The sequence below is a fragment of the Glycine soja genome, chromosome 2 (genome assembly GCF_004193775.1).
Source record: "Glycine soja cultivar W05 chromosome 2, ASM419377v2, whole genome shotgun sequence".
NCBI classification, from domain to species: Eukaryota; Viridiplantae; Streptophyta; class Magnoliopsida; order Fabales; family Fabaceae; genus Glycine; species Glycine soja.
In genome coordinates this window covers 48,594,153-48,608,799 of record NC_041003.1, presented here as the reverse complement: position 1 = coordinate 48,608,799, position 14,647 = coordinate 48,594,153, and the positions used below count along the sequence as shown (strand labels likewise).

General features: G+C 31.5%; 2 protein-coding genes across 3 annotated transcripts; one reads left to right on the top strand and one right to left on the bottom strand.

The window, feature by feature from the left end:
* Positions 1-1,151: 1,151 nt before the first annotated feature.
* LOC114401554 (oxygen-evolving enhancer protein 2, chloroplastic-like) lies at positions 1,152-3,518 on the bottom strand. The gene is made up of 4 exons (XM_028364089.1): positions 3,205-3,518; positions 2,098-2,330; positions 1,706-1,756; positions 1,152-1,618 (listed from the first exon to the last, which is right to left on the bottom strand). The coding sequence occupies exons 1-4, from the start codon at positions 3,434-3,436 to the stop codon at positions 1,358-1,360; spliced, it is 777 nt and encodes a 258-aa protein (XP_028219890.1). The 5' UTR covers positions 3,437-3,518; the 3' UTR covers positions 1,152-1,357.
* Positions 3,519-6,521: 3,003 nt separating this feature from the next.
* Positions 6,522-10,255, top strand: LOC114401545 (reticulon-like protein B8). Of its 2 annotated transcripts, none has more exons than XM_028364079.1 (6): positions 6,522-6,655; positions 7,625-7,804; positions 7,895-8,075; positions 8,174-8,315; positions 9,125-9,194; positions 9,824-10,255. In XM_028364079.1, the coding sequence occupies exons 2-6, from the start codon at positions 7,630-7,632 to the stop codon at positions 9,991-9,993; spliced, it is 738 nt and encodes a 245-aa protein (XP_028219880.1). In that variant the 5' UTR covers positions 6,522-6,655; positions 7,625-7,629; the 3' UTR covers positions 9,994-10,255. The 2 variants fall into 2 exon arrangements, with proteins under 2 accessions (XP_028219880.1, XP_028219869.1); XM_028364068.1 differs by having other exon boundaries at positions 7,617-7,804.
* The last annotated feature ends 4,392 nt before the right edge of the window (positions 10,256-14,647 follow it).

Genomic DNA, 14,647 nt, shown 5'->3' with positions numbered 1-14,647 from the left:
ATTAATATTTAAAATTTTGGATAATGTTCTCAATTCTGTTGTTCCTTTATTTAAATTCCTTACACCTCAGTGTCATCATTAATTAGAATGAATATTAACAATCATATTTAGATATATTTAACATTTTTCTGTAAACAATTTTTTAAAGTTTTATGCATGGAAGCACACATGGTGAAAACAATGAATTTAACGGTAGAATTTATGTTTAATTATCACAGTATCCAAAATTTTCTTTTCTTGTATCAGTCACGAGAGCTGCAGGCAGATTAATCTTTGATCAATGAATTAAAAAATATCCTTAATCTCAGACCCAGAAAAAAAAAAGTTTTATGGAGGTCACTGATATGGCAAGAGAGCACAACTATTTTAGTTTCGAGGCTACTTTTAGCTATTTTGTACAACTATTTTAGTTTGGAGGCTACTTTTAGCTATTTTGCCTTGTCTCGAAACTGGCTCAGTGGCTCCCAATAATCAAACCATTAGACCATGCCGTAGAAAGACTAATGATCAAATCATGGTATTGGAATGGGCAAAACACAATTAGACCACAGAATAATAACAGACAAAAACTTAGATGCAGTTCATTAGGTTGTCTAATCATAATTTCAGTTTCACCGTAGTAATCTGCATTGATCTTTAATGCAGATTACTAATGTAAAACTCCAATTCTGAATGAAAAACAGCTACAACCACCCTTAAGAAAGTTTTGTCCTTATAAATAATCAATTTCTATTTTGTCCTATGCAGTCCATGGCTTACCTAAATCCGGAAATCCCTCCACGTTAGAAGACTCCATTGTTCTTCATGCTTATTATTTTTCTTCTTTGGTCTCTTTCTATTAACTAAGTTTCAAAATCAACTTTTTACACTACTTGAGATAATTGTTTCTCTTCAAAATTTAAGCCATTTTACGAACATGCATGCTCCTTGAACCTTCTGTCAAGCATAATGCCTATAAATGACGCGGCTTGTGTAGCAGCTTACCAAAGGAGACAAGTTAAAATGCTAGCTTAAGCACAGAAAGAAAAGGGGATGGATGGCTGTGTTTACAACGCCAGGAACATTAATAGTGTGTTTGGATCTGGGTTTGTTATCCATGTTTTCTAATATTTCCACGTCCAAAAACCATGCAGTGACGCAAAGCAACTTTGTTTTTTGCCTCAACTTGATTCACGATTAGTGTATTTAATACCCATCCAAACATGCGCACCAAGTATTCAGATACTTAATCCAACCAAGTCCCTTAAAATTATGAAACTCGTGGACAAAAGGGAGGTTAGACAACTTCAAACATAGATAGCACTTAAGGTAGATTTACACATAGCAGATATATATAACCAGCTATTATTGAAGATTTTTAAGCAACACTGAAAGAACTTGCTGCACTCTCCACAAATCTTCTTGCTCCCTTGAACCACCTCTTGTCTCCAGCTTGAGCCTTGCAAATGAACAGTTTTCCATCTTTTACAGTTGCTCTAATTATGTGGTGCTTGCCACCTTCATCTCCATCAGCAGTCCTTGTCAACACAGACAGAAAATAGTACGGCTTCCCATCAATCACAGGTGTTGCCGTCTCTAAGATGTTAGCCGTGGCCACCGCATTTGGATCAAAACCACCCTGAGAAATTCAAGTTCAGACTTCAGTTAGGACATGCAATGATGATATTTGGCGCATTCATTCGTGTTTTGATCGTCAATCACTTACCTCGGCTTGTGTTTCGCCGAAGAAGGCCTGTTTTCCTAGTAAATAATCCACCTGCAATGAGGAAAAACCAAATCTTGAATTTCAGCCAGCAAGTAGAAACTGGTGTCACTGTCTTCAAAATTTTCATATATTACCATTTTTCTTTTTGAATGTTTACTAAAAAATGTTAAAATTAGTAAAGGAATAATCTTTATGCAATTTATAAGAAAATTGTCACTAAAACTTATGATGTCAGAATTAGCAAGAGAACAACAATTTTTAGTAACTAAATTTGGTCACTATTTCATTGATTTTGTTGGAACTTGAAACATAAAAACTGTACATTAATGGGGCTACAAGTGTTCCTTATTAATAAGAAAAAAAACAGAACTACTAGTTTAAAACAGGTTTACCTTAGAGAGGAACTCTTCGGGTGAACCATAGTCAGTGATAGACTTCTTATCAGTCGGAGTGATGGTGACAACCACGTTGGTGGTTGAATCAAAGTTATCCTCATATCTAACAACCTGACCTGTGTACTCAACCTCTTTGCTTGGGTTCCACTTTGAGGGAATCGATAGTTTGAATCCATCTCCATTGTATGGCAGGAAATCTGTGTCTGTCTTTGGCTTTCCAAACACATTGGCTGCAAGCAAAACAACCAAGTTGCTCAAATAAATCATGTCATCTCCATTACTAGAGGGATCAAATTCATTTATGGGCCCTCAGCTGAATACTACAACTTTTTGAGATAAGGTGATCCTTGACATGGTATTCAAGACTTTATCACCAAATGGTTAGTTTAATTAAGAGTCTAATCTTTGCCAATTCCGTTCTTTCAATCATAACTTCTGCACAAGGTTTGAGCAAGGGTGTACTTCTATTGCCTAAGCATCTGAGTTGATTTGGTCATCAACATCCACCATCAAGACCTATGTAAATTCCTATGCTTGCATTGTGCCCTTATGATCACTCAATTTTTTTAGTATAAACAACAGGTATCTACGGCAGAAGGCAATCCTGCTCAAGCGAGGTAAGACTATTATCAGCAGTAAAGCTTTCTTTTAATTAGCATATTCAACTCAACTGCACACCCAGACCTTGAACTTTAGATCACTAGTTAATCTGGAAAAATCCCTTGCTAGTTTAGTTGATCCATATAATTGGTGGTTTATGATCACTCAATTTATTTCATCTTAAACTCTACCAAGTAGTAAAGAGTGGAAAATTCACAAAAACCACAAAATCAAAAGTAGATTATACACGTTAGTTACTATGCATGTTGAAATTCAGTTCAAAGAAAAGCAATTTGCAGCCATATATGGGTGGTCCATGAGTTTCACGGCACCAAAAATAACATATTTTTCCTGAAGCATCGCATGATCTTTGCAACCAGTGGACAGTATAAAAAAATCATAATCATGCAAATGAGTATTTCATCTTCAAATCCGAAGACTAATGAGCTGTTACCATCATTTGAGTTTTATATTACATGATCATAAAGAGAGAGAGTAAAATACCAGCTTCCCCATAAGCTGCATCAGCAGGTTGGACTTTGGAGCCAACAGCAGCAGCACCAATGAGCACGGTTAGAGCTAACCGGCGAGAGATTGGGCTGACATCAATATCCTCTTGCTTCTGTGCCTTGCAAACAAGCTGGTTAGGCTTGGTGCTAACCATGATGCGTTGTGATGGGGATCTGGCAGGGGTGGTAAGAGCATGGTGGTGCAAGAAACATTGAGTAGAAGCCATTCTGCTATGTGATCTCTTTCTCACACTCACTTTCCTAGCACTATGGTAGGAACTTGGAGTTTAGTTTCAATGTGTTATGTGGCAAAGATGATTTTGGATTTGGAAGAGGATGATTGGGAAAACTGGATTAGATTCTCGATGTGGGATAAGGTAATAGAGACTCTCATTGGTGCCACGTCGTATCACATGCATATTCTCATGCCACACCCATTTTGGCAAGAGACTGTCATATTCATTAACTTGTATTGTATATAGTCTTGTATCCGTTCAAGTACTTGTTTTTAATATTTTTGTTCAAGAAATTAAAGACTAACTTCCAACGTTTTGTGTGCTTTAGATATGAGTCTGACTAGGATGAAGTAATAAAACATTGATGTGCCGATGAACAAGCAAGTCTAACATACTTTTGAAAGGTTGTAACTTCACTGGTGCATCAGTATTTTGTTACTTTTTTTAGATATTAGGTATAAGAGCATAGGTACAGTTACTAATAATATATTTTATTTTTCTGTTCTTCGTTATATTATTTATTAAAAATTAGAAACAAAATTATACTGATTTTTCTGAAATTTGTTTTTATTACACTTGATATTCCTTTATTTTTTTTATATTATTGAGCTTCCCTAGTTGGTGTAACGTTTTTACACCTAAAAAGATGGTCGACGTTTATAATTTAAAGAGAAAGTGTAACGAAAGTAAAAATATTAAGAAGTTTTCTATAAAGTTCAAAAATGAAGGAGTATTGAGTATAATTTACTTTAAATTTTCTATAAAGTTCAAAACCTCATAAAAATTTACTCTAAATTATAAAATAAAGAGAGATTCCTGAAATCAAAAGTAAAATTCATCAAAATTTATTATTATTTAGAGTGTAAAAAAATGTCTTAGAAAATATGTTACTAATATTTCTGTAACTTCAATTATCTTTTTAGTTCTAATTTTGTAAATTAGCACTTCTTCAATTCTGTAATCAACTCGATCCTTATAATATTCTTTTGCTTTACTCAAGTAGTCAAGTTTGTGCAATTCATTTCTGTTAATGTTTACTATCATATATACTAGCTTATCTGAAACACTATTTCCAATATAAAGTTACAATTAACTAATCGAGGAATTAATAGGATAGAACTCTTGATCATGAATTCCTTTAATTTAAGCCCAAAGTGATGGGCGTCAAAGCTACTATCAATTTAATTATAGGCACATATGCAATAATTAATTTGAACATCCTTTGATTTATTTATGGTCCTAATGCGTAGGATGATGATTCTTATGTGTTGACTAATTGTTGTTGGGCACTTACTTGAGCAGAGTTGAAGGCATATAATAACATCATTCGAGCAATGCAAGAGCTTGACAAAGTCCGCCAAATGGAACGCCAAGTTCCAGTGCTTGATTACATTTATGCTTCACTTCCATATCTGTTAGATGCATGAGCTTGCCATCTTACACTTGGTTCTCTAAACTCTGAACTCATGCTAACCATATATAAGAAAACCATTTAATTAATTTGCAGCAGTTTAAAAAAAAACTGAAAATAGGCCATTTTGATTTCCCACTTCTTGGGACAGTAGAACCCATATAATATGAGGTATTATCTAAGGTATGTTAATTGTCTCAAGTGAACTTATAAATTTGTCTAAGATCATTCCAATGTTGTAAGGAGAAAAGAAAAAATTATTTGGTCTAAGATTAAAAATCAGCAAAAAAGAATATGTAACAAGTATCGGAAGTACTTCAATTTTATTTTCAATTTTATATATGGTCCAACGTATTCTTAACACATGGATACACTTAAGCATATATATGCATATACAGCAATATGATTGCTAATGTTGGTTATTTTGAATATGATCATACAAACAATGATATTTTAACAATGCAAGTATTGATTGATCCTCGTCTTGACTTTTCAACATACAAGGAGAGCACATATTTGCGAAAAACAAATTCATGGACACCTTTAAGCAGTGAGGCATAATTTGATGAAGTATTTTTTTTTATGTAAGAACAACAAAAATTGTTTTTTTATTAATACACTCATGCATTTTTTATTTTAACTTATTATCATAAGTAAAATAATTTGGAAATAATTTAATTTTTCTATTTTTACATATTTATTATTTCAAATTTATAATGCAAATAAAAACAATAGTCGTTGAAGCTAAAATATATAAATAGAAGTATTAATGTATGAGATTAATTATATATAAAACCCAAGTTAAAATAAAAATTCAGTTAAAATTTTAAATATTAAAATGATTTTTGTTAAAAAATTTAAATTTAACATAATACAGTACTAGTATTGTAGAACCCACGAAGATAATTTCTTTTAAAAAACGTAATGAGTGGATTGATCAAAATTCAAAGATTAGAGATGCGTGCTGAATTGCTCATTGCTCAAGTCAAGACTATTAGACTAGTAATATACGTGAAGTGCATTGTTCTTTACGCCGTGGCTCAGACTACAAAAATCCGAAATGGGAAATGACGTGGAGTGGAGCTTCACGTGTTTTTTCTTTTGATTTTCAGAACACTGCTGAGGAAGAGTGGTTGCTCAATTATCACTAATTCTTTATTCAGATACTACATTTCTATCTTTAAATCATTATTTTATTAACATAAAATCCATTTAAACTAGTATAAAAATAATAAGAAAAAAAAATAGTCCATATGATAATATTATTAATCACATTTATATTGTTATTCAATTTATCATTGATTATATTAAAAGTTATACAAATAATATTTTAACTGCTTCAAAGCATAAAAAAAATTATATTAACCATACATTACATAGTTAATAAAATCAATTAATACATAGCTATTTATATATAAGTCTACTTAGATAAATTTTACTATAAATTTTTTTAAAAATGAAACAAGCTTTTGTTGTAAGTCAAAATTAATGTATATATAAATTAATTATAACTTATAATTTTTTTAATAAATATTTATAATAAAATTTATCTTGGCTCCTACTTTTATTAATTAAAATAAAAGAAATTAAACTCTTTTCAAATACTTTATTTATAGTAGCTTTTTTAATAATATTTATAGTAGTAACTTTTGCATTCTCCTCTTTCTTTCTTTCTTTCTTTCTTTCTGCCATTCATTATACCAACGTATAAGCATCTCTCTCTCTCTCTCTCTGTTGTGCCTTTTCACTACTACTTTGTTCGGTAGCTACTTAGCTTCTACCCTCCATTCCATTCTCTGGTTTGTGCACGAAAACCATTCCTTTTTCTGTTTTAATTAATTCATGTTTCTGCTTCTGCTTTGATGCTGGCTGTTTTGCTTTTCTTGTTTTCGTTTCTCTACTCTGTTTTGGTGAATTCACTGAACAATTCTGCACTAGTTAGGGATTTGCACGTGTGCTTAAACTTTTGAATTTCTTCGCATGTCAAATGCGCGTCTTTTATGCTTCTCAATTGGGTTGAAAAAAACTTGTGCTACCCCTTTTTTCTTTTCTGCTTTCCCAGTTTATATTTTTTAACATAAGAGAAAAGAAAGTTACATTTTAGAAAGAAAAAAAATCCAAATAATTCTCTCTTTGGTCGCTTTTTTCCACCCTAACAAACATAGTAAATTGAGGTGTTAGTCTGTGTTGTGTCCCAATCACTCAGAGACTCATTATAACATATTTTATAGAGTATTGTGCACTGACTCACCGTGCTCTCCATATAATCCTTTAAATTTCAACCCCATATTCAGGCCTTGTAATGACTATGACAGTAATGGAAAAAGGCATAAAAATAATAATTAAAATGATCGAGAAAGCTATTAGTTCACTGAAGACACTATGAAGTTAAGACCAATTTGCAGCAATAACAATCTAAAACAACAGACACTAAAAAGACTTAATGCGGTTGAAGTAGTAAACTTGATGAAGTTTAAATACAGACAGGATAAGTTAATTAATTGCCAGAGATGTTTCTTCTAATGACCATAGACCAATTAGATTTATTCCATTTTAGATGAGATAAGTTTTTGTCTTTGTGAATGTATGACTTGATGTCTGTGGTATGTTCTTCTCTTTTGTCAATGGTTCGGGAAAAAGAAAATTGTACCTTATATTCATTTCATATGTGATTGTCATAGTGGTGTGATTGATGCTGCAGTGGTGTTAGGCATGATAGCTACTTTCATGCAACATTTTGTGATGTTCTTTTTCTTATAGAAGTGCAGGAACAATGTCTGAGAAAATCACAGCTGAAAACCTTTTAAACACCCTTGTGGAAACACTTACTGAGAAGCAAAAATCTGGATCATTTTTTGAAGAAGACAAGTCAAGCTCAGTGAGCTACCAATTCAACAGACTGTTTGGACGCCAGAAACCTGTGCACCATATTTTAGGGGGTGGAAAATGTATGGTTGTTCTAGATAATTTCCTGTAAAATCTACCATATTGGCCCTGACTTTTAAAATTTTTATTTGGGTTTCCATTGAATGATGTAGCTGCTGATGTCTTGTTATGGAGGAACAAGAAGATCTCTGCTAGCGTTTTATCGGCAGCAACAGCTATATGGGTGCTTTTTGAATGGCTTAATTATAATTTCATAACTATTTTATTCTTTGTTGTGGCTCTTGGTATGCTTGGACAGTTTCTTTGGACAAATGTTTCTGGCTTGTTTAGCAGGTTATCCAAGCATCTTCTCTTCTTTTGATGTCTTACTTTATGTAAATAAATTATGCTACTTTACAGCTTAAACCTGCTTTGTTTTCTGTGGGTGACAGGAAGCCATCTAAAGTTCCCCGTTTTGTCCTCCCAGATGATATCTTCGTGAATATTGCAACTGTAGTTGGTGCTGAGGTTAACCGTGGTTTGAGGTTTCTCCAAGATGTTTCTTGTGGAGGAAGCCTAAAACAATTTCTTATTGTACGTTTACTCTTATGTTTGCTTTCGTTGTAATTGTTATTTACAACCCAGGTTCATGCTTAGAAGTTAGAACATAGTTTCCAGGTTAAACCATTCTTCAGTTTCTGACGCCAGCATTTGCTTTAGTACTTTTTATTCAATCAATTCCATTTATCTTTGTTTGCTACAACATCTTCGGTTTGCGACATGTTATTGATATTTCTCATCGAAATTATCAACTGCTTTTTTTATTCTTTGAATTTCTACTCAAAAGTAGGAAGGGATAAGTTTCTTGAGTTTGTGGGAACTTGTCAAGTCAACTAAACCTTATGTAACATTATCTAGTCGTTTGGTCTTGAGTTGTTTGTTATGGCAATAATCAGTCAATTACTTGTGTGGTTATTCCTGATTTTATTACTTTGTTGTTGCTAAAGATTTGAACGTTACTGAGTAAAAAACATAAGGAGTTGGCACCCAGGAAGGGTGTGGGTAGGTTGGTGGGGGGTGGGGTGGGGGAGGCTGACATCCAGCAGGAGGTATGATATAATTGAATTGGGGAAACAAGGATTTTAAATTGTAAGCTTCCTGGGTCAATATAGGTTGTTTTACATGATTTGGAGTAGTATTATATGACAAATAATCAACGTGGGTGGTTGTATTTAGTATCTGTAAATGCACAACCATGATGATGCACTTCCTACTTTGCGATCAGTTATTTTATAACTTGTTTTTAACTATATATGATAAATTATATTTATTTATATATTTTGTTGCAAAGAAAAAATATATGCTTTTTGTGGAATTTGTCATAATGGTTATAACATCCCCAGGTTGTAGTAAGCTTATGGGCTGGTGCTGTGATTGGGAGCTGGTGCAATTTTTTGACTGTCATGTATATTGGTGAGAGACCTGCTTTCGTTTCTTCTGTTGATATAGATTAGAATGTGTTGATCAGAGTATCTACTTGAATTAGTAAGTCAGACAAAGTTTGAAAATATAATTCAAAATTTCAACTAATCCTGCAAATATCTGCTCTGAAAAATGTTAATTATTGAAATTATGGAAATTGTATTATATTAGCTTTTATGGGATGGTAAAGCCAACCTTATGTTGTGCTTCTATGATGGATATGAAGGATTATTAAAACAGCATATTAACTTTAAAAAGCTTGTTATTTGTCTGTCTATGCCATAACTGTGTAGCATAGGAAACAATTTGAAAGATTTTAAATTCCTGTTAAGATGCTGGAGTCAGGAGTTTGGATGGTGTAACACAATCCACATACACAAATGTACACCTTGTTAAGTGTTTTCTGATAATATGCCTCCACAATTACCAAATCTTATTTGAAATCAAATATTAGTGTATGTTGATGTATATTATTTTGTGGGATACTGGATCTTTTTCTTCTTGAAGTTCAAATGGATGATATGGTACTGTTAGAAGTTCAACGATGATGTTTTTCCTTCTAGTTTGACTTTTTTATGTCATACTTGATTTTCTAAAACTTCTATTATGTTATGTTTAAGGTTTTGTTGCTGCACATACACTCCCAGTTCTCTATGAAAGGTATGAGGATCAAGTTGACAACTTTGTGTACAAGGTCTTTGATCAGATGCAAAATCACTATCAGAAGCTGGATACTGGTTTGCTCAGCAAAATCCCCAAGGGAAAGCTCAAAGGAAAGAAGTATGAATAGACTCTTCCTTTTGTAAATGGTTTGATTTTCAATATCTCTTTCTCTCACTTGTGATGGAATTGGGAAAGGCTGAAGGATGTGATGTAACTAGGGAACAAATCTATGTTGGGGTCTTTAAAATTTGTTGTATCTCTTCTGTCAAAAAAAAAAAAGTTTTATCTCATTATTTGACTGGGCATCAAGACTTCATTAATGACTGTTGCAGGCTTGTGAAGCCACTTACAAGGCGTTTGGTACTACAACAGTAGATTTATTATTTTAACAGAGGAAAGTATTTTATTTGATTCAAAAGGGGAGGGGAAATAAACAAATTTATTATTATTTGTTTAAAATGATCAAATAAAGTTATTTTTAAGGATAATTTGGATTAATTAGTGTAAAAAAAATTTCGCTAAATCCCTTTTAATTCAGATGCAAGGATACAATCCCTTAAAACATGGAGTATTAGTTCATGACTAGACCTCAATATTTGCACAACTATTGGTTGGCTGTACACCTCTATCTATTTTCCACACAAAAAAGGGAGAGGATTAGTAATAAGGAAGAGTGGAAATAGCAACTTTCAGGCTTTTTCTATATCCACTCCATACTTTTACTAATATTGGTTGGCTGTACACCTCTATCTATTTTCCACCCAAAAAGGGGAGAGGATTAGTAATAAGGAAGACTGGAAATAGCAACTTTCAGGCTTTTTCTATATCCACTCCATACTTTTACTAATACACTCTTTTTTTCTATAAAAAAATTCTCCAAAATACCCTTAATTCTGAAAACTAATACACTCCCCTTATGCCTCCTCCCTCTAGGTACAGGATTCTGCGAAATGGACATGTCAACATACTGAATTATGTGTCCCCATTTGAAACCTGCATATCACATTACCACTCGGTAGCAAAATTGGAGTAAGGGAATATAAAAACTTGATTTATTAAAGCAAGACAAAAAAAAAAAAATTCTTCCCCTTTTCCTCGTTTTACACAGAACATACAACCACTAACTACATAAGAATAGATAATACCTCCTATTGATAATAAACATAACCATTGATCACAACAATAAGAGTCCTACAATTACAAATCGATCAACTCGAATCACTGTAGCAAAAATCTAGCATAAATCATCCTTTTAGAATTCACTAACATATATACTACAAGCCATATCCCACACATCATAATATGAGACACCCCATCATTAAATCACCCCAACCACGTACTTTAACCATATGAACCATGTCAACACGGTTTACAGAAGCACCGTTCGGTAAAAGGGGATTATATTAGTTTCTAGGGCACATGGTATTTTGGTAAAACAAATTACAAATGGGAGTGTATTAGTAATAGGCTTAATTGCAAATTTTACCATCCACCTTTTATTATTTTATAAATTTTACCACCCAAGTTTTATTTTTATAAATTTTATCACTCAAGTTTTTAATTTTTGCATATTTCATCACAATTGATGAAAGATGAATGATTTTAACTTTTGACATTGGTGGTAATTATCACCAATAAAAATGATTTTTTATATTAGTTATAATCACAACCAATGTAGAAAGTTGTATTTCTATATCAATTATAACTATAATCGATATATAAAAATCTAGAAAAATGATTTCTTATATTATTTTGCTATGAATGTAATGGTAAAATGTATAAAAGTTGAAGATTTTGAGGGTACAATTTGTGAAATATTGAAAGTTTGATGGTAAAATTCGTGAAAAAAATTTAGTGGTAAAATTCATAAATAATAAAAATTTAATGATAAAATTTACAATTAAACCTTCATAGCGAGAGTGGAAATAACATCGGCCTAAAAAATCATCTCATGGGCCTAACATTTCCATAAAAAAAATGAGCAATGAGTTTGAAATATAACCTAATTGATCTTTAAAATATATATATATATATATATATATATATATATATATATATATATATATATGATAAAATTTACAATTAAACCTTCATAGCGAGAGTGGAAATAACATCGGCCTAAAAAATCATCTCATGGGCCTAACATTTCCATAAAAAAAAATGAGCAATGAATTTGAAATATAACCTAATTGATCTTTAATATATATATATATATATCCTAATTGATCAAGCATACTTCTATAGTTGTATATGTCAACTTCATTTTAAAGGTTCTGTTATTTGAATTCACCCACACAAGCTCATCATCCTCCGGATTACTTAACTTGTAAATTAAATTTATTTTTTGAATAACTTATTTATATTTATATAAATTAAAACTATTAACTAATTAATAATTTATTAATTATTTTAATGTTTATTTCAAATAAAAAAATACAAATTAAATATATTTTTCAAATCTTTGCATCCTAATACACCTCAATATATATTTAATCATACATCTATATTTTTATGTTTAAAATATTTATTATTTACTCCTATATTATAAATTATAAAATATAACTTGCTTACATAATATAAATAATTATAATTTTTCTGTTTTTCATTTTTTAAAAATGGAACACTCTTATTAATTTCAATTTTATATTATTTTTACACTAAATTAAATTTATGCCAAATTAATTTAAAATATAAAATATTATTTAATATTTATCATTTAAATAACTTGAAATATATTAGTATTATTAATAATATTTAAATTTGTTCAATTACAAGTCTGTTGAATATATACTCATTTAAATATAAGTTTATATCAAATTCAAACAAATTGGAATTACTTATATTGTTCATAAGGTTAGAAAAAAAATCAACTTTAATGAGTTTAATTTAGTTCAATTTAATAAAAAAATGACTCAAATTTAATATGGAACTCCACTTCACAAAAGAAAAACATAAATAGCATGTAGTATAATGTAATGTTATATAAAGAAAAAAAATAATAAATGTTAACAATGTATTTAGAGGGAAGAAATGTCCACTACTACTCATAAAAAATAAAAATATATGCACCTAACCCAATCGGCTTTAAGCCACAAATGTGATGTATTTGAGAAGTCACGAGGGAGAAATGAATGATGAAGCACACATGTGTTTGAAAAGTCCCTTTTCCTCTGTCATAGACCACGTTTAGCCAAAACCTATAAAGGTTCTTACTTACCCTTTGGCATTTACATTCACCTTTTCTTTCTTTTGTGAGCTGTTTTTGGCATATACATGTCATCCAAGTGCATGTGACGCTGAAGCTCAAGCGTGTGTGCAGCACTTAACTCCACATGTTGAATGTATTTTGCAACATGAAGCCATGAGCTTGCCTCAAGTTTTGTCCACCATGGAAATTTGTATGGTCTGAAGCTTCACCACCTCAGCCATTGCCTCCTTTGCACTCATAAAGAACGATGGGTTCTAACAAGAAAACAAAATCAAAAGTGTGCCTCGTTAACAAAGAAAGCAAACTTATCTTTCAGAAAATCTCCAAGAGAAATTAATGCCATTCTCACATTTTTTTCAGAAATTTAAGAGAGAGAGAAAGAAAAGATAAAAAAGTATAAAATAATACAAAAATAATTAGCAGACACCTTTAGCTTAAAGAAAGAAAATGAGAAAAATATGATGTAAAAAAAAGAGAGATAAATAAAAATATCTACCAATCATTATTCAAAATAAAATGAATAATGGTATGGAAAGAGCTAAGAAAAAAATAAATAAATTATGAAAAGTGTTATTAAAAAAATGTGTTGTAAAGTGTAGAATTATCCCATTCGGATTTCGGAATATATTAAAAGCTAGCCACCCTATGTTGGACCATTTATTTTATTTTATTTAAAAAAATACAAATTTCTAGTGTGTGTGTATAAATGTGAAGACTCATGAGCTCATTGAGTCAACAACACAAGCTAGGCCACAACCGAGGCAGTCTTTTATTTTATATAGTATAATTCATTCTGTCATATATATCTGTGTGTGTAACAATGGTGGTCTTTATTTGCAAGGAAGAATATGGTGTTCCCTTGAGCAATGACTGGGCTGCAACACATGAATTTGGCCACAAGTTTTGCATCTCAAATGAAGGTGATGATGACGATGATGATAATGGCGTCATCGATGTGGCCCCAGCTGCATAGAAGAATTTGGCAGAAAAACATGCATAGATGAGGAGGAGGGATATAGTAGCTAGCTTAGTAGTCACTGTAAGCTTCATTCTGTCGTCTTGCTTAGTTACATTTGTGTTTACTCTTGGAATAGGTTATAGTGTTATGCTTGTGTGACATAATAGAATTTTTATTAGTAATTATGGCTTAGTTCCTCTCTCTCGGACCCAATAATTTTCTTGTCGATCGTCTTTGACCATCTATTATCTGATCATAGTTTTTGTATATATAGTGTTGATGGCAATTGGCAATGTACTTGTAATGAGGTGCAAGCAAATTTGATATATTTGACATAAACTAATTATAAATGGTTTCCTTTAATCAACTTATTGCGATCTGTGTACGCTAGCTAAGCCCTTTTTACACTTTGCATGCCTATTTTTACATAAAATATTTCAAATGTGATTGATCTATCTTGAGATTCAGAGTATCCTCGTCATATATGCTTTCTCTAATCATATAATTAATTAATTCATTGTTTTCTGGATTTTTCCTCATCAGCGCATTACACCAAAAGCTATGTATTGCTTGAAAAGGTCAAAGAGACACCATAGAATTATTTGGTGTTATTCA

What these genes read in the sequence shown, in the direction of transcription:
- LOC114401554 (XM_028364089.1), bottom strand. Translation starts at nt 3,436, where the DNA reads ATGGCTTCTACTCAATGTTTCTTGCACCACCATGCTCTTACCACCCCT. An exon ending in TGCAGCTTATGGGGAAGCTG is followed by an intron (nt 2,331 to 3,204) that starts GTATTTTACTCT and finishes TTTTGCTTGCAG; the next exon opens with CCAATGTGTTTGGAAAGCCA. An exon ending in TCGGCGAAACACAAGCCGAG is followed by an intron (nt 1,619 to 1,705) that starts GTAAGTGATTGA and finishes TGAATTTCTCAG; the next exon opens with GGTGGTTTTGATCCAAATGC.
- LOC114401545 (XM_028364079.1), top strand. Translation starts at nt 7,630, where the DNA reads ATGTCTGAGAAAATCACAGCTGAAAACCTTTTAAACACCCTTGTGGAA. An exon ending in TATTTTAGGGGGTGGAAAAT is followed by an intron (nt 7,805 to 7,894) that starts GTATGGTTGTTC and finishes TGAATGATGTAG; the next exon opens with CTGCTGATGTCTTGTTATGG. An exon ending in TTTGACTGTCATGTATATTG is followed by an intron (nt 9,195 to 9,823) that starts GTGAGAGACCTG and finishes GTTATGTTTAAG; the next exon opens with GTTTTGTTGCTGCACATACA.